At 44.6% G+C, this 19,042-nt stretch overlaps 1 protein-coding gene across 3 annotated transcripts in view; it reads right to left on the bottom strand.

The window, feature by feature from the left end:
• DCC (DCC netrin 1 receptor) overlaps window positions 1-19,042 on the bottom strand; it is a 1,035,978-nt gene that overhangs the window by 38,023 nt on the left and 978,913 nt on the right. For all 3 annotated transcript variants that reach the window (XM_063960065.1, XM_063960057.1, XM_063960048.1), the window contains exons 24-26: window positions 16,376-16,602; window positions 15,426-15,542; window positions 8,300-8,455 (exon numbers count right to left, since the gene is read on the bottom strand). In XM_063960065.1, the coding sequence (XP_063816135.1) occupies window positions 8,300-8,455; window positions 15,426-15,542; window positions 16,376-16,602 (500 nt within the window). The remainder of the gene's footprint in view (window positions 1-8,299; window positions 8,456-15,425; window positions 15,543-16,375; window positions 16,603-19,042) is intronic.

Below are 19,042 nucleotides of genomic sequence, written 5' to 3' on the forward strand. Positions count from 1 at the left end.
AACTCTCAAAGCTGAAAGTGGACAAATCTATGGGGCCAGATGGGATACATCCAAGGATACTAAAAGAACTTAAAGAGGTGCTGGTAGCACCATTGACAGAATTGTTCAACCAGTCATTAGCTACAGGAGTAATTCCAGGGGACTGGAAAAGAGCAAACGTAGTACCACTGCACAAAAGTGGAAGCAAGGAAGAGGCAAACAACTACAGACCAGTGAGTCTTACATCAGTAGTAGGGAAATTGATGGAAACACTCTTAAAAGAAAGAGTTGTAGATTATCTCAAATCCGGCAATTTACTGGATCCCAAACAGCATGGATTCACTGGGGGGAGATCATGTCAAACAAATCTTATTGACTTTTTTGATTGTGTGACTAAAGTGATGGATAAAGGTGGAGCAATGGATATAGCTTATCTAGACTTTAGTAAGGCTTTTGACACAGTTCCACATCGCAGACTGCTAAATAAACTTGAAAGTTTGGGATTGGATATTAGGATTATTGAATGGATAAGATCTTGGTTGAAGGATAGAAAACAGAGAGTTGTGGTAAATGGAGTGCATTCACAGGAGGGAAATGTTACCAGTGGAGTACCCCAGGGATCTGTACTTGGACCAGTGCTTTTTAATATCTTTATTGGTGACATTGCAAATGGCATTAAAGGGAAAGTATGCCTTTTTGCAGATGACACAAAGGTATGCAACAGGGTAGACACACCAGGTGGGGTAAAACAAATGATTGAGGATCTAGGTAGACTAGAGGAATGGTCAAGAGTCTGTCAATTACAGTTTAATGCCAAAAAATGCAAAATCATGCACTTGGGTCTCAAAAATCCTAAAGCTAAATACAGTATTAATGGCACTATACTGGAAACTACTGAGGAGGAAAGGGATCTAGGAGTCACTATTTCAGATGACTTAAAGGCAGGTAAGCAATGTAACAAGGCAATGAGGAAGGCTAGTCAGATGCTTGGCTGCATTGGGAGAGGAATCAGCAGCAGAAAGAAAGAAGTAATAATGCCACTGTATAGGTCATTGGTACGGCCTCATCTAGAATACTGTATTCAGTTCTGGAGGCCATATCTTCAAAAGGATATTAATACATTAGAAACTGTACAAAGGAGGGCAACTAAAATAGTGCATGGCCTACATCACAAAACATACCCAAAAAGACTAAGAAATCTCAATATGTATAGTTTGGAGCAGAGAAGGGAAAGGGGGGACATGATAGAAACTTTCAAATATATCAAGGGTTTTAACAAAGTCCAGGAGGGAAACATTCTCATAATGAAGAGAAGCAAAAGGACACGAGGACATGCACTGAGACTGGAGGGGGGGGAGGTTCAGGGGAAATTTGCGGAAAAATTATTTCACAGAAAGGGTAGTGGACAAGTGGAATAGCCTCCCATCAGAGGTGGTAGAGGCTAAGACAGTAGAGCAATTTAAACATGCATGGGATAGACATAAGGATATCCTTACGAAGAAATAAGGATCAAATAAGGTTAGAGATAAAAATAATATAAAAAAAAAAAAAGGGGCAGACTAGATGGGCCAAGTGGTTCTGCCGACAAATTCTATGTTTCTATATTATGTTACATTATAATGTCCTCCTGTTTGTAAGGACCTCTATGTATCAGCCAGTGGTGAAAAATGTATATACTGTAGCAAATGTAACTGTGATAAGGAAGGTGTGCCCCCCATTTCTGGGCCCCATAGCAACTGCCCTCCCTGCACGTATGGTAGCTACACCCTTGTATACAACACATGTAACTGTGATAGGAAGGTGGCCCCTTTCAGCTCTGGGCCCCATAGCAGCTGCACTTCCTGCACTTGTTGTAGCTACACTCTGTATATAACACATGCACCTGTGACAGGGAAGGTGGGCCCCTCTCAGCTCTGGGCCCCATAGCAGCTGCACTCCCTGCACCTGTTGTAGCTACACTCTGTATATAACACATGTAACTGTGACAGGGAAGGTGGCCCTCTCAGCTCTGGGTCCCATAGCAGCTGCACTCCCTGCACCTATGGTAGCTACACCCGGTATATAAGACATGTATCTGTGACAGGGAAGGTGGGCCTCTCTCAGCTCTGGGCCCCATAGCAGCTGCACTCCCTGCACCTGTTGTAGCTACACTCTGTATATAACACATGTAACTGTGACAGGGAAGGTGGCCCCCCTCAGCTCTGGGCCCCATAGCAGCTGCACTCCCTGCACCTATGGTAGCTACACCCGGTATATAAGACATGTATCTGTGACAGGGAAGGTGGGCCTCTCTCAGCTCTGGGCCCCATAGCAGCTGCACTCCCTGCACCTATGTTAGCTACACCCTTGTATATAACACATGTAACTGTGACAGGGAAGGTGGCCCCTCTCAGCTCTGGGCCCCATAGCAGCTGCACTTCCTGCACCTATGGTAGCTACGCCCTTGTATATAACACATGTAAGTGTTACAGGGAAGGTGGACCCTCTCAGCTCTGGGCCCCATAGAAGCTGCACTCCCTGCACCTATGGTAGCTACGCCCTTGTATATAACATATGTAACTGTGACAGGGAAGGTGGCCCCTCTCAACTCTGGGCCCCATAGAAGCTGCACTCCCTGCACCTATGGTAGCTACGCCCTTGTATATAACATATGTAACTGTGACTGGGAAGGTGGGCCCTCTCAGCTCTGGGCCCCATAGCAGCTGCTCTCCCTGCCCTTGTCACTGCAGAAGTGGACGGGATGTGTAAGGGCTGTTTGCTCTCTGGAACTCGGCTGTCTCCGGGAATCACAGTCTCGTTGTGACAAAGTAACTGAAAACATAATTTTGCAGAACATATTTGATAAGAGTTCATGTAATATCTTCTCTTGTTGCCTTTTTTAAGGTGTGCGTTGTAACAACCGCCATGATCAGAACACTTCTGTCTCTGTTTTTGAAGGGCAATTTGTTTGCTGTGAAATGCTCTGTATATAATTTGTAGCGCTTGCTTGCTTCCAAAGCTGCTGAGTATTTTGCTGTTACTTTGAAGTATTTTTTCTTTGAAGGTATAATGTGTCATAATAAGAGAAGCAAAACAGATATTTTTATATATATATATATATATATATATATATATATTTTAAAATCATCTCTTGACTTCTCACGTCTTTGATGAGAACATAGCGCCGATGAGACTGCATCTTGTTAAATATTCTTCAGAGATAATCTTCAGTTCCGGCATCGGTCATGTGCTACGTATATTTATGAATAAATGAGGCAGGGAAAAGGCACTTTCTGTGCAGTAAAATATAAAATATGAGAAAAGGGTAAGTAAGTGTATTCTAGATCAGTGTTTCTCAAACTCAGTCCTCAGGACCCCACACGGTTCACGTTTTCCATGTCACCCAGCAGGTGCTCTGTGTATCACCAACTGTCACATTTTAAAAATCTACAGGTGACCTGGAAAACATGAACCATGTGGGGTCCTGAGCAGGGCCGTAACTACGTGTGTGCCAAGGGGGCTTGGCACACAGCGCAGTTGCCCTTGGGGCGCAACGGCCAGTGGCATGTAATGAGTCAAATTGACTCATTACATGCCGCCTCTGTGTGCGCCGTGCGCCGCGCTGGAGGAGAGAGCTGCAGCGCCGGGTTCAAGGAGGAGGAGGGAGGGGGAGCAGTGAGCCGCAGCAGCGCTATTTGATTGGTAGTAAGCGCCGCTGCAGCATCCCCCTCTCCTTCCGTATAGGCTGCCCGGCGCTGCTATGGATGCTGGGATGCGGTTCCTTCATCCCAGCATCCACAGCAGCGCCAGGCAACCAATACAGAAGGAGAGGGGGATGCTGCAGCGGCGCTTACTACCAATCAAATAGCGCTGCAGCGGCTCCCTGCTCCCCCTCCCTCCTCCTCCTTCTCACCTCACACAGCCTGCACCGAGAGGGAGCTGCACGAGGAGCCTGTCAGCGGGGAGAAGGTAAGTATGTCTCTCTCTCTTTCTCTTTCTCTCTCTCTCTCTCTCTCTTTCTCTCTCTCTCTCTCTCTCTCAGGGGGACACCGTCTGCCGCAATGTGTAAAAAGGGGTCCTGGCTGCCGCAATGTATAAAAAGGGGGTCTGGCTGCCGCAATGTGTAAAAAGGGGGCCTGGCTGCCGCAATGTGTAAAATGGGGTCCTGGCTGCCGCAATGTGTAAAAAGGGGGACTGGCTGCCGCAATGTGTAAAAAGGGGTCCTGGCTGCCGCAATGTGTAAAAAGGGGTCCTGGCTGCCGCAATGTGTAAAAAGGGGGACTGGCTGCCGCAATGTGTAAAAAGGGGGCCTGGCTGCCGCAATGTGTAAAAAGGGGGGGTCCTGGCTGCCGCAATGTGTAAAAAGGGGGGGTCCTGGCTGCCGCAATGTGTAAAATGGGGGACTGGCTGCCGCAATGTGTAAAAAGGGGGACTGGCTGCCGCAATGTGTAAAATGGGGTCCTGGCTGCCGCAATGTGTAAAATGGGGTCCTGGCTGCCGCAATGTGTAAAAAGGGGGACTGGCTGCCGCAATGTGTAAAAAGGGGTCTGGCTGCCGCAATGTGTAAAAAGGGTGCCTGGCTGCCGCAATGTGTAAAAAAGGGTGCATGGCTGCCGCAATGTGTAAAAAGGGTGCATGGCTGCCGCAATGTGTAAAAAGGGTGCCTGGCTGCCGCAATGTGTAAAGAGGGGGCCTGGCTGCCGCAATGTGTAAAGAGGGGGCCTGGCTGCCGCAATGTGTAAAGAGGGGGACTGGCTGCCGCAATGTGTAAAAAGGGGGACGCTGTCTGCTGTAATGTGTAAAGGGGGCTCTACCTGGTGTAGTGGCGCTACTGTGCAGCGTAATTTGAATAATGTAGACTACTGTGCACCATAGTATGAATTGCTGTTATTTTGTGGCCACGCCCCTTCCCCGTGAAGCCACGCCCCTATAAATTTTTCGCGCACTGCCCCTGTCTTACATGGGGGGGGGGGGGCGCCACTGTCGTTTCTTGCACACAGCGCTAAAATGGCTAGTTACGGCACTGGTCCTGAGGACCGAGTTTGAGAACCTGTGCTCTAGATAATACCGCTGGCATCCTCTCTGTTGGGATGCCAACTACATCTCATTTTAAGTTTCTTCGGCAAGCAGTTAGCTTCCTGGCAAACGGGATCCCGGCGGTCGATATATCGGCGCCAGGATCCCAAAAGAGGACACAAACCTGCCGTCGATATACCAACGCCAGGCAAAATGTCGGAGTCAAAATACTGACTACCAGCATCTCAATCGTTTAGGCAGCAGAAGGGGGGTTAGGGTGCAGCCGCTGGAAGGTTAGGGATAGGGACCAGAGACGCAAGGTTAGGCACATAGAAGTGGAGGTTAGGGTTAGGCACCCAGCGCGAAGGGATAGGTTTAGGCAGCAGGGAAGGGAGGGTTAGGGAAGGGAATAGGTGAGGGTTAGGGGGCTTAATGGGGGGCTGTCAGGATTCTGATGGACAGGATGACGCTATCTTTTAAAAATGTACTTAAAAGAGCAAACATTGAGCCTAATTCAGACCTGATTGCAGCAGCAAATTTGTTAGCAGATGGGCAAAACCATGTGCACTGTAGGTGTGGCAGATGTAACATGTGCAGAGAGAGTTAGATTTGTGTGGGTTATATTGTTTCTGTGCAGGGTAAATACTGGCTGCTTTATTTTTACACTGCAATTTAGATTTCATTTTGAACACACCCCACCCAACTCTAACTCTCTCTGCACATGTTACATCTGCCCCACCTGCACTGCACATGGGGGGTCATTCCGAGTTGTTCGCTCGTTATATTTTTCTCACAACGGAGCGATTAGTCGCTAATGCGCATGCGCAACGTCCGCAGTGCGACTGCGCCAAGTAAATTTGCTATGCAGTTAGGTATTTTACTCACGGCATTACGAGGTTTTTTCTTCGTTCTGGTGATCGTAATGTGATTGACAGGAAGTGGGTGTTTCTGGGCGGAAACTGGCCGTTTTATGGGTGTGTGCGAAAAAACGCTACCGTTTCTGGGAAAAACGCGGGAGTGGCTGGAGAAACGGAGGAGTGTCTGGCCGAACGCTGGGAGTGTTTGTGACGTCAAACCAGAAACGAAACTGACTGAACTGATCACAGTTGCCGAGTAAGTCTGGAGCTACTCAGAAACTGCTAAGAAGTGTCTATTCGCAATTTTGCTAATCTTTCGTTCGCAATTTTGCTAAGCTAAGATTCACTCCCAGTAGGCGGCGGCTTAGCATGTGCAAAGCTGCTAAAAGCAGCTTGCGAGCGAACAACTCGGAATGAGGGCCATGGTTTTGCCCATTAGCACAAATTTGCTGCTGCAACCAGATTTGAATTAGGCCCTTTGGACCTTATTCAGTAAGGATTGCAGTTTCTGCTAAAAAGCAGTTGCTGCAATCAAATATTCGCCGCCCAGAAATAGAGAAAAAACGCCTACTGCAGAAATTGCGGATGCATCACAATATGCCGGCTGATCGCAGAACCATATGCAATTACCGGAACATTAAAGGTTTTTCCCACCTGCGCCAGGTAAAGTTGTCCACAATTCTTGTGACGCAAGAGGCTGGAAGTGGTCAACGCTGGCGTCAGAGGCCCTCCTTAAAAACACACCCAGAAAATGGCAGGTTTCCGCCCAGAAATGCCGGCTTCCTGTTAGTCAAACAGCGGCTGCATTGCGACCACGATGTGTACGCAATTTCTGTCGCTATGTCTGCTCAGGCGTGCGCAATGCGAATGCTGTGCATGCACGGTTGTTCAATAATCAGCCGGATTGTTAATCGCAAATTTTACAATCCTTTTTGAATAAGGTCCATTGTTTATTTTGTATCACTGTACTGCAGAGTTTGCTTACAGTCTCCTAGGTAATACCCTGTACAGGTTAGCAGATCCCTGCACATCATGTCCACTGATGCCCCAACAAGCATAACTGATGTGCTGTGCTTTGCCATGTGCACTTTTTGTCCTACAGTATACTCACATCCATTTAGCTACAGTCTAATTGGCTGTGATATTTTTTTCTACTGTTTTTAACACATTTATCAGAGTTATCTCACATTTATGGGGGTTTCCATTTTTGTGTTTAGGTGACAGTTAATCTAACTAACAAGCTTTTTAGGTTTGTCATAATGTAAATGCAGCTTCAATAATACAGACATATATTAGTTTAAACAAATGGAAATTAAGAATACATGGTCTATAGAAAATACCCAAACAGGTGCAGCCACGCCCACTATTACTTGGGCCAGTCATTGTCATGGCAGCTCTGCACATATCTAGACCCCTTGCCGGTACTACTGCCATTTTCTATATACATTTTTATTTAAAATACATTTTCTGCATCCAGTTTTCTATAAAACTGCACCAGCACATAGGAAAATGTCCTACTGTGCCCCCTCTCCTTAGCAGTAGCATTAGACCATACTTGCCTACTCTCCCGGAATGGCCGGGAGGCACCCAAAAATCGGATCACCCTCCCGGCTCCCCAGAAAGGTGGGCAAGACTTCCGTTTTCCCTGTCAGGCCCTCCGCACCCCGCCTCGGCCGCCCACAGCAGGAACAGTGCATATTTTCTCAGCAATGTATAGTGGGGAAGGCAGAGCCACAATGACTGACCACGCCCCCATGCACCTACAACGCTGCCTCCTCCCGGAGAAGGGGGCAGCAAAGTAGGCAAGTATGCATTAGGCTCTACTCTGTGCTGCCGTTTTCTCCTTAATCACCCAGGCCCAGAATGATGAAGGGGCCCAGCCCCCCCCCCCCCTTACTTTGCCGCAGCTGCTGCAGCTCTTCTCCTCAGCCCAACACACGCTGCTGTTTGCAGGGCTGCAGTGTGGCCAGGGAAGCGCTAAAAATACAATTGAATCTGTATGTTTTCTAAGGGTGGATGGCCCCGCCTCCTATGATTAGCCACACCCCCTGAATAGTACCTGGGCCCAGCCTGGCTCTCTACTGCCCTGCACATCCCCAGACACTCTCAAAAAACATGGAGCAAAAATAAGTGTGAACTGGAAGACCAATCACAAGCTGCTACCTCTAGATTGCGGCTTGTGATTCACCTTCCACTAAAACCCTCCCTACCCCACAATATAGCGATGGAGAGTTTTGTGGAGTCTGTATTATAGAACCGCTAGGGAGGACTGTTTATAACATATTTTCCTAGCTGACAGTGCTGCTATACAAATACAATTTTCATTTGTTTTTTTGACTATTAGTTTTTATTGTTTTTCAACTGTTACCAAGGTATGGGGGGGGGGGGGGGGGGGCAGACAAATGAACAGGGTAACAAGACAGAGGGAAGGGATATGCAGATCCCATTTTTTTTTCTAAATAGCTCACCTCGACAAGGTCCGAATCCCCGATCCACAGAAAGGGTAGGGAAAGGTACAGGACGTAGCGTAAACTGCGGATGTGGGTAAACACAAGTCGGTGATGGAAGAATTCCTGGGTACTGGGCGCTTTCTAGTGTGGGCACTGGGATGGCACTGACAACAGCTGTAGAGAATAAAAATAACATTGTTACACATAATTTGTACAATAGTATTCTAAGATCTGCGCTTAATTAGCGCCAATTTAATGTGATACACTACGTGGTAATGCAATGAATCCACGCCGCCTCCAGTCTGCATTGTGGATGTGATTGAAATAAAGTACAGCTATTACAGCATTTTATTAATATTCGGAAATGAAATCAAAACAATGTATCATTTCAATGTACTATTTTTTATTTTTACATCGTTACTCTGTGACCATTTCTGATTAAAAATCCCAGGAAAATCTGTGGCTTGTTGACAATTGAATTCTGCTGTGACACTAATGTGAAGAGTTTAGAATTGTTAAAATGTTTAAACAAATCACGTTGAGTTTTCATAACGCCGCAGCTCAGTGTCACAAAAGCAATTTGCCGCGCGCCGTCATACTTTATATGCAGAGAATGAATGCCTTTACATTGTAAACCTGAGATAAACAAAATAGATTGGTGCGCAGCAAGCCTCTATATTTCCTGCTATAGGATTGCACCAGCTAAAATGTTTTCCTTGGGGACAAAAAAAAAGAAAATTGAAAAACTGTAACTTAATGCTACCAGTGTGTCAACATGAAGCCAGTTTTGTATCGATGCTTGGCAGTATGATTGGCGCGCATGCCGCAGATATTTGTTTGAATGACAAGTCTTTTACATTTAAGTTATGCTGGAAAATATTTCTTCAATACAAAAAAAGTGTATACGGATTTGGAATACAGTAGTAATACTTCTTTTTGGAATAGTTTATACCAATGCATGAGAAAAATATAAAGTTGAACTCATCCGGCGTTCGGATGAGTATTTCTCCACTATTCCTAGCCCTAATCCCTACCCCTAACCTTCCCTTCAGTGCCTGACTTTAACCCCGCCCCCACTACCTAATCCTAACCTCCACCTGCCAGTGACGTGTGGTGAGGTGAGGCAGACACCTTTCATACTCCAATATATGCCAGAATTTTTCCTATTTAAAGTATATAAAAAATACAAAGAATATATTATAAATATCTTCTTTGTATTATTGTAATAATTTTTATAGTCAAAACTCTGGAGTAAAAAGTCTATGGCGCCTACAGTGTCCACACATCTCTGATCATAAATCACCAAATTTGCAGCTGCTGTCCACATGTATATACTGCTGCACCTGTGTATAATGCCCAGATGTATATACTGCTGCACCTGTGTATATGCCCACATGCAAATACTGCCGCACCTGTGTATAATGCCCACATGCATATACTGCTGCACCTGTGTATAATGCTCACATGTATATACTGCTGCACCTGTGTATAATGTCCATATGTATATACTGCTGCACCCGTGTATAATGCCCACACGTATATAATGCTGCACCTGTGTATAATGCCCACATGCATATACTGCTGCACCTGTGCAGTGGCGTAAGTACGTCCCAGTTGCCCGGAGGCAAGATAAATATTGGTGCCCCCCTATTTCCTATATTAAGATAAATGTGTGTGTGTGTGTGTGTGTGTGTGTGTGTGTGTGTGTGTGTGTGTGTGTGTGTGTGTGTGTAGTGTTCTGAAAAAAATGTATATACTGTATTTATACATTTAATTGTCTTTTATTTTAAATCACACATTTCTTAGCAGTCATACCCAGGATTAGAACCCATGACCTGTTACACTAACAGCAGACACTTTACTGATGGAGTTATTTGCTCCAGTAGATAAAGCATGAGAATTCTAACTATATGAAGTTACGTGTAATTGTCAGAGAAGTATCTTCATATAGTTAAAATTCTCATATTTCTTACACAGGAGCAAACAGCTTCATCAGTAAGGTGTCTGCTTCCAGTGTAATAGGTTGTGGTTTCTAATCCTGGGTATGACACTTGTAAAATGTGTATATTCAGTATAATAAAGAGGGTGTGATTTGCAGCTATCAATTAACTTACAGGTGTCACAGAATATCAATTACTATCAGCTATCAATTACTTATGGTGTCACAGAATGGGAGGAGAGGTGCCCCCCTTTAGAGCAGGAGCCCGGCGGGAGATGACTCCATTGCCTCCCAGAGTTCTGCCTCTGCACTTGTGTATAATGCCCACATGCATATACTGCTGCACCTGCATATAATGTCCACATGTATATACTGCTGCACCTGTGTATAATGCTCAGATGTATATACTGCTGCACCTGTGTATAATGCCCACATGTATATACCGCTGCACCTGTGTATAATGCCCACATGCATATACTGCTGCACCTGTGTATAATGCCCACATGCATATATTGCTGCACCTGTGTATAATGCTCACATGTATATACTGCTGCACCTGCGTATAATGCCCACATGTATATACTGCTGCACCTGTGTATAATGCTCACATGTATATACTGCTGCACCTGTGTATAAGGCCCACATGTATATACTGCTGCACCTGTGTATAATGCCCACATGTATATACTGCTGCACCTGTGTATAATGCCCACATGTATATACTGCTGCACCTGTGTATAATGCCCACATGCATATACTGCTGCACCTGTGTATAATGCCCACATGTATATACTGCTGCACCTGTGTATAATGCCCACATGCATATATTGCTGCACCTGTGTATAATGCCCACATGCATATACTGCTGCACCTGTGTATAATGCCCACATGTATATACTGTTTCACCTGTGTATAATGCCCACATGTATATACTGCTGCACCTGTGTATAATGCCCACATGCATATACTGCTGCACCTGTGTATAATGCCCACATGTATATACTGCTGCACCTGTGTATAATGCCCACATGTATATACTGTTTCACCTGTGTATAATGCCCACATGTATATACTGCTGCACCTGTGTATAATGCCCACATGCATATACTGCTGCACCTGTGTATAATGCCCACATGTATATACTGTTTCACCTGTGTATAATGCCCACATGCATATACTGCTGCACCTGTGTATAATGCCCACATGCATATACTGCTGCACCTGTGTATAATGCCCACATGTATATACTGCTGCACCTGTGTATAATGCCCACATGCATATACTGCTGCACCTGTGTATAATGCTCACATGCATATACTGCTGCACCTGTCGCTGGAGATAAAGTACCAGCCAATCGGCTCCTAACTGTCATTTTTCAAACACAGCCTGTAACATGGCAGTTAGGAGCTGATTGGCTGGTACTTTATCTCCAGCTACTTTATCTCCATCCAAGGCTTAGTAAATAGACCCCTATATCTTTTATCTTACAATCACTAATTTGACCCCATACAAGGAGACAAGAGACAAGTCCGTTATGAAGGGAAGTGATAATTTTATTTCACATACAGTATCATATATGTATGATTATTCTTCACCCATCCATATTATTGGTATGTTTTTTTATCCTCCCACACCATTATATTTCCAGAAGGATTAGCTGCCCAAATCTTATCCTCATTCTACATTGTGTATAGGTTATAGGGTGTAACCTTGACTAAATCAGGGCTACTGTATATTCTATATGCACCAAGGGTAATCCTCCATCCTCTACTCTAACTATAAAATAACTTTTCCAGCTTTTAGCACGTCTGAGAATGTTCACATGAAGCTAAGCTGGGTACACACTAGGCGATATGTCATCCAACCCGGCGTATCGGGCCAACATACTGAATGCAGGTCATACTTACCTACTCTCCCAGAATGGCGAGGAGGCTCCCAAAAAATCCAGTGGCGCTCCCTGACCCCCGTAAGAGTTAGCAAGTCTCCCGGCCGGCAGCTGAGCCCCCGCACCCCCTGGGGAAACACTCAAGTATCCCCCGCATCGGTGGGGGCCTATGACGCAGTTCGCATCATCGTGACCCTGCCGCTTTCCCCCATTATGCCAATAATCTTGACGTAGTGGAGGCGGGTCTACGATGATGCGATCGTGCTGCCACGCCTCCCTTTGCCGCGCCACGCCCCTTGCTGAGCTGACCTGGCTGCCTCCTTCCGGAGGAGGGAGCCAGAATGTCGGCAACTATGATGCATGTAAATGTGACTGAACGATATATTGCGTGGTATATCGTTCAGTGTTTCGATACATCAGTCATCGCATTGGCCGGGTACACACATCATCTAGTGTGTACCCGGCTTTAGAATACAGAACAGGACATTTAACTTCAGGATGGCTCCCACCAAAAACTAATTTAAATAATTCTACACTTTGTAATAAGTACAAAAAATGGTCTTATAGCCGAAATACATCGACAATTGTTTGTGTGTATTAATAAATGTGCATTGTAATTAGAGACGTTTATTCTGGCTGAATTATAAGTGCTATGGGGAGATTTATCAAATCTTGAAGACAGATAAAGTAGAGAGAGCTACAGTAACAACCAACCAGCTCCTGTCATTTTTCAACACACCCTGTAACATGACAGTTAGGAGCTGATTGACTGGTACTTTAGCTCCGTCCACTTTATCTCTCTCCCAAGGTTTGATACATCTCCCCCCTAAAAGTTTGACTACAAAAAAAAAACAACAACCTATTTTCTATCCTTTTGTACAAGACATAGGCTTTTTATTAATAAAAAAAAAAATCAAAACAAAAAAAAACAAAACTGATTGAACGTCTTCTTTTTATTCTGCAGATCTCTTTTGCCCGGGCCGTGTAATGCCCATTAATTTTGCCTGAAGACGGAAAGGCCTGCCTCTTCTGTCCTTGGCGTGAACTCATGGAAGAATTGATTTCCGTACACTCACAAGGCGAGGGAATCCATATCCTGCTTTGTTTGACCCCATTAGTTTGCTTTTACCATTACATCATAGCAAAGTGCATGTTTGCGTTTTTAACAAAGAATATGACGGCCTTTCGCTCCAACAAAAAAAATCCCGAAAGTAAAGGGAGAAAGGTTGAAGCTCGTAAACAATTCAGCTGGGAAGCTTGACCTCATATATTCTGTTACCATCGCCATCTCTGTACTTAAATATCAAAAGAATGACAGTATACTGTAACGTTCTGTTAGTACTTGTTTACAGTGAAAACCTCTCTAGTGGTGGCTAATGGAACCTGCCTGGTATGTGAGTGCAGGAACAGAGGAAGTCCTAGCATTTCATCACCCTTATTCTCAACAATAAAAGAATCCGAGAGATTAAAGGCAGTCAGTGAGCTCTGTATTGATTAAAACTTCTACTAGTGGCCTTTGACCATAAACCATCTACAAACATCACAATGCGATTACTTTATGTACGAATCATACGTTCATACTAGCAAATTCCTGGCTCACTGCTGTACTACTAAAACGCACCTTTTCGCAGCACTGTCCAGAACATCTCTGGTCTTTTTACAGATGGAGTAGAGTTTATTATTACGTGACTGGTGCACCATGTCCAAGTACCAGGTGACGAGTGTCTCTGTGATCCGTTCACTGCAATGAAATCTGCTCTATCTGTACATGTGAGGTGGAGGCACCTTTGGACTCTCCAATGGCTCCCACTGCTAGAAAGATAGGACAGACCCTAGCAGTAGCGGAGGAGGACCTGATGGGAAGTAAGTATGCAGCTGCCGGGAGGCGGGGGAGTGTAGGGTCAGAGCCAGGGGAAGGCAAAGCGGGGTGTTGAGTGAGTTGCACAGTGAGTTGCACAAAGCGGGGAGTTGAGTGAGATGAACAGTGAGTTGCACAAAGCGGGGAGCTGAGTGAGATGAACAGTGAGTTGCACAAAGCGGGGAGTTGAGTGAGATGAACAGTGAGTTGCACAAAGTGGGGAGTTGAGTGAGTTGCACAAAGCGGGGAGCTGAGTGAGTTGCACAGTGAGTTGCACAAAGAGGGGAGTTGAGTGAGTTGCACAGTGAGTTGCACAAAGCGGGGAGCTGAGTGAGTTGCACAGTGAGTTGCACAAAGCGGGGAGCTGAGTGAGTTGCACAGTGAGTTGCACAAAGCGGGGAGTTGAGTGAGTTGCACAGTGAGTTGCACAAAGCGGGGAGTTGAGTGAGTTGGACAGTGAGTTGCACAAAGCGGGGAGCTGAGTGAGTTGGACAGTGAGTTGCACAAAGCGGGGAGTTGAGTGAGTTGCACAAAGCGGGGAGTTGAGTGAGTTGCACAGTGAGTTGCACAAAGCGGGGAGTTGAGTGAGTTGCACAAAGCGGGGAGTTGAGTGAGTTGCACAAAGCGGGGAGTTGAGTGAGTTGCACAGTGAGTTGCACAAAGCGGGGAGCTGAGTGAGTTGCACAGTGAGTTGCACAAAGCGGGGAGCTGAGTGAGTTGCACAGTGAGTTGCACAAAGAGGGGAGTTAAGTGAGTTGCACAGTGAGTTGCACAAAGAGGGGAGTTGAGTGAGTTGCACAGTGAGTTGCACAAAGGGGGGAGCTGAGTGAGTTGCACAGTGAGTTGCACAAAGCGGGGAGCTGAGTGAGTTGCACAGTGAGTTGCACAAAGCGGGGAGTTGAGTGAGTTGCACAGTGAGTTGCACAAAGCGGGGAGTTGAGTGAGTTGGACAGTGAGTTGCACAAAGCGGGGAGTTGAGTGAGTTGCACAGTGAGTTGCACAAAGCAGGGAGTTGAGTGAGTTGCACAAAGCGGGGAGTTGAGTGAGTTGCACAAAGCGGGGAGTTGAGTGAGTTGCACAGTGAGTTGCACAAAGCGGGGAGTTGAGTGAGTTGCACAGTGAGTTGCACAAAGCGGGGAGTTGAGTGAGTTGCACAGTGAGTTGCACAAAGCGGGGAGTTGAGTGAGTTGCACAGTGAGTTACACAAAGCGGGGAGTTGAGTGAGTTACACAGTGAGTTGCACAAAGCGGGGAGTTGAGTGAGTTGCACAGTGGGATGGGTGGAGGAGCAGGAAGGGAGAGGGGATGGTATGAAGCAGAGTAGCAGACAGAGGAGAGGCAACATTGAAACCTCAAATTTCCAGAATAAGATTGAGTTTAAACCTTACCCGCAATAAACATGAGTGTTTTCTCTAAAGAGAACATTATTTAAAAAAGTACTGTACTAAATGTTGGGCACTTACAAGAGTTGCTGGGCTGTGAATCCATTGGGATCATGAGTTTGGCTCGTGTCGCTCGGCGGGCTGCGAGAGAGCGTTCTAGTGTTGAAATGTTGCTGCCAACTTCATCTGTATCCGGCCCTGGAGACAACAGATCACTTACTTAAGAGACCTTAACAGACTTTATTAGTATATTAAAAAATAATATTCCTCAAGTTCTAGATTCAGACTCAATTTATATATTCTTCTACAGATGTAGTGATCGTCTAATGCCGGGTGATTTATTATGTTGGAGCATGCCATCATATCATGTTTGTTCCCCGAAGTGTCATATTGAAATTGCCTACATTAATTTTTTTTGCCACCAGATGGCACTGTGAGAGAACTGTACTGCGCATGTTATGCCCACAAGAAGTACGAATGCATCAAATTTGAGCGGAGACAACTATCAATTACTTGAAGGAAACATGTTCATGTAGCTGAAGAGCAGAGAATTGCAAATGATTGACAGTTACCTCTGCTCACACCACAGCGCAAACCCACACTCATAGATTTCCTGGTATAATATAACCAACACAGGTTGCCGTGCCCCATTACTCGCTGAGCATTTGGATGAGGCATGCAGCCACAGTTACATTATTTCTTTCTCATTACACAGTGCAGCCTCTGCGGACAGAGTGGAGGTAACTGGCAATCACTGCCAATTATCCTCTCATGTCTCCTAAATTTAATCTCTTAATCCGCTCAGGCCAAAGATGCTGACATTTAATTCACATGGCGCCTGGAGAAATCTGGCTGCATGGGCCACATGATGGCAGCAGAATAAGATATCAGTAGGTGGCATTAATACATTATCAATTTGTTTCTGTAAAAGGTAATTCCATCAGGTGCTGAGTTTTGTGTCGCCCCCCCCCCCCTTCCCCCTCTCCCCCACTGCTCCCCCCTTCACCATTACTAGGGTAAGGGGAGGTTACCGGAATGTGAGGCGCTCTTGCTGCCCAGCTGTGACTCTGACTGGCTGTGGCTGACAGGGGTGATGTCCTGGCAGCTCTGCCTGGGGGATTCCCGGCCTTGGTTTTCGGAGCCTGCTGGCTTTTCTATGTTTTTCATTTCCATCTCCTCATGGTGGATCCATAGATCGGGAGGCCTCAAATCCTTCTGGCTTCCTTTTCGTTTACTGACACTGTGTGTGGCCCGTTTCCTGTTACCATACAAGTACAAAGCAATGATAATAAGCCTGAAGCACACGAATAATAATCTCATGTTACAGTATCTCTATCTATCTATCTATCTATCTATCTATCTATCTATCTATCTATCTATCTATCTATCTATCTGTCCTATGTGTCTATAAACAGTATCTACCTACCTATCTGTCTCTTCTATGTGTCCATAAACAGTATCTATCTATCTATCTATCTATCTATCTATCTATCTATCTATCTATCTATCTATCTATCTATCTATCTATCTATCAACAGTATCTATCTATCTATCAACAGTATCTATCTATCTATCTATCTATCTCATATATATCGATCTCAAATCTATCCGTCTCATATGTGTCAATAAGCAGTATCTATCTATCTATGTCATATGTGTCTATAAACAGTATCTATCTATCTATCTATCTATCTATCTGTACATCTCATGTCTATCCGTCTATCTAACTATCTCATATCTGTTTATCTATCGATCTCAAATCTGTCTCATATGTGTCAATAAACAGTTTCTATCTATCCATGTCATATGTATCTATAAACAGTATCTATCTACTGTATCTGTCCATCTCATATCTATCTATCTATCTATCTATCTATCTATCTATCTCATAGCTGTTTATCTATCGATCTCATATCTTTCGATCTCAAATCTATCTATCTATCTATCTATCTATCTATCTATCTATCTATCTATCTATCTATCTATCTATCTATCTATCTATCTATCTCTTCTATGTGTCTATAAACAGTATCTATCTATCTATCTATCTATCTATCTATCTATCTATCTATCTATCTATCTATCTATCTATCCTATGTGTCTATAAACAGTATCTATCTATCTATCTATCTATCTATCTATCTATCTATCTATCTATCTATCTATCTATCTATCTATCTCATATCTATCGATCTCAAATCTATCTGTCTCATATGTGTCTATAAACAGTATCTATCTATTATTTATTATTTATTTATTAGCAGTTTCTTATATAGCGCAGCATATTCCGTTGCGCTTTACAATTAGAACAACAGTTATAGAACAAAACTGGGCAAAGAAAGACAGACAGACAGACAGAGGTAGGAAGGCCCTGCTCGCAAGCTTACAATCTATAGGGAAATAGGCATTGATACACAAGGATAGATGCTACCTGTTACATAATGGTTCCCCAGATTGCTAGGTTCTTAATGGGTTGTATGATATGATCACCCAGCAATGTTGGAAGACGTTATGTGGACTGTACAGAGGGGATGTAACTGGATAGGGAAGCATTGAAGGTTATGTGTATGGGTCTGAAATTTGGAAGGCTTGTCTGAAGAGATGAGTTTTCAGGGAACGTTTAAAGGTTTGGAGACTAGAGGAGAGTCTTATTGTGTGTGGGAGTGCATTCCACAGAGTAAAGTCCTGTAATTTTGAGTGGGAACAGGTAATACTTGTGGATGAGAGACGCAGATCTTGTGCAGAGCGGAAAGGTCTGGTAGGGAGATATTTTGAGATGAGTGAGGCGATGTATGATGGTGCAGTTTGGTTAATAGCCTTGTATGTAAGTAAAAGTATTTTATATTTGACACGGTAGAATACCGGTAACCAATGGAGGGACTGAAAGAGCGGATCAGCAGATGAAGAACGTCTGGCGAGGAAGATTAGCCTTGCAGCTGCATTTAAAATGGATTGAAGTGGTGAGAGCCTATGTTTGGGAAGACCAGTAAGGAGACTATTACAATAATCAATGCGGGAGATGATGAGAGCATGGATTAGAGTTTTTGCAGTGTCTTGTGTAAGATAAGGGCATATTTTGGATATGATTTTACGGTGCATGTAACATAATTTAGAGACAGATTGAAGTGTGGAACAAAGGACAGTTCAGAGTCAAGGGTGACACCTAGGCAACGAGCTTGTGGGGTAAGGTGGATAGTTGCATTGTCAACAGTTATGGAGATATCAGGTTAATAACTACTCTTAGCTGGTGGGAAAATAATTAATTCTGTTTTGGAAATGTTGAGTTTGAGGTGGCGAGATGACATCCAAGATGAAATGGCAGACAGGCATCCAGTGACACGAGCCAATACAGATGGTGACAAATCTGGGGAGGATAGGTAGATTTGTGTATCATCAGCGTACAAATGATACTGAAATCCGAAGGAGCTGATTAGTTTACCAAGAGAGGAGGTATAGATAGAGAAAAGCAGAGGACCTAAGACTGAGCCTTGCGGTACTCCAACTGATAGAGGTAGAGAAGAGGAGGTAGAATCAGAGAAGTGAACACTGAAAGAGCGATTAGATAGGTAGGATGAGAACCAAGTAAGGGCTGTGTCCTGAAGACCTAGGGATTGTAGTGTTTGTATGAGAAGAGAGTGGTCAACCGTGTCAAAAGCAGCAGAGAGATCTAGAAGAATAAGTAGTGTGTAATGGCCTTT

This window comes from Pseudophryne corroboree, chromosome 1, assembly GCF_028390025.1.
Source record: "Pseudophryne corroboree isolate aPseCor3 chromosome 1, aPseCor3.hap2, whole genome shotgun sequence".
Lineage (NCBI taxonomy): Eukaryota > Metazoa > Chordata > Amphibia > Anura > Myobatrachidae > Pseudophryne > Pseudophryne corroboree.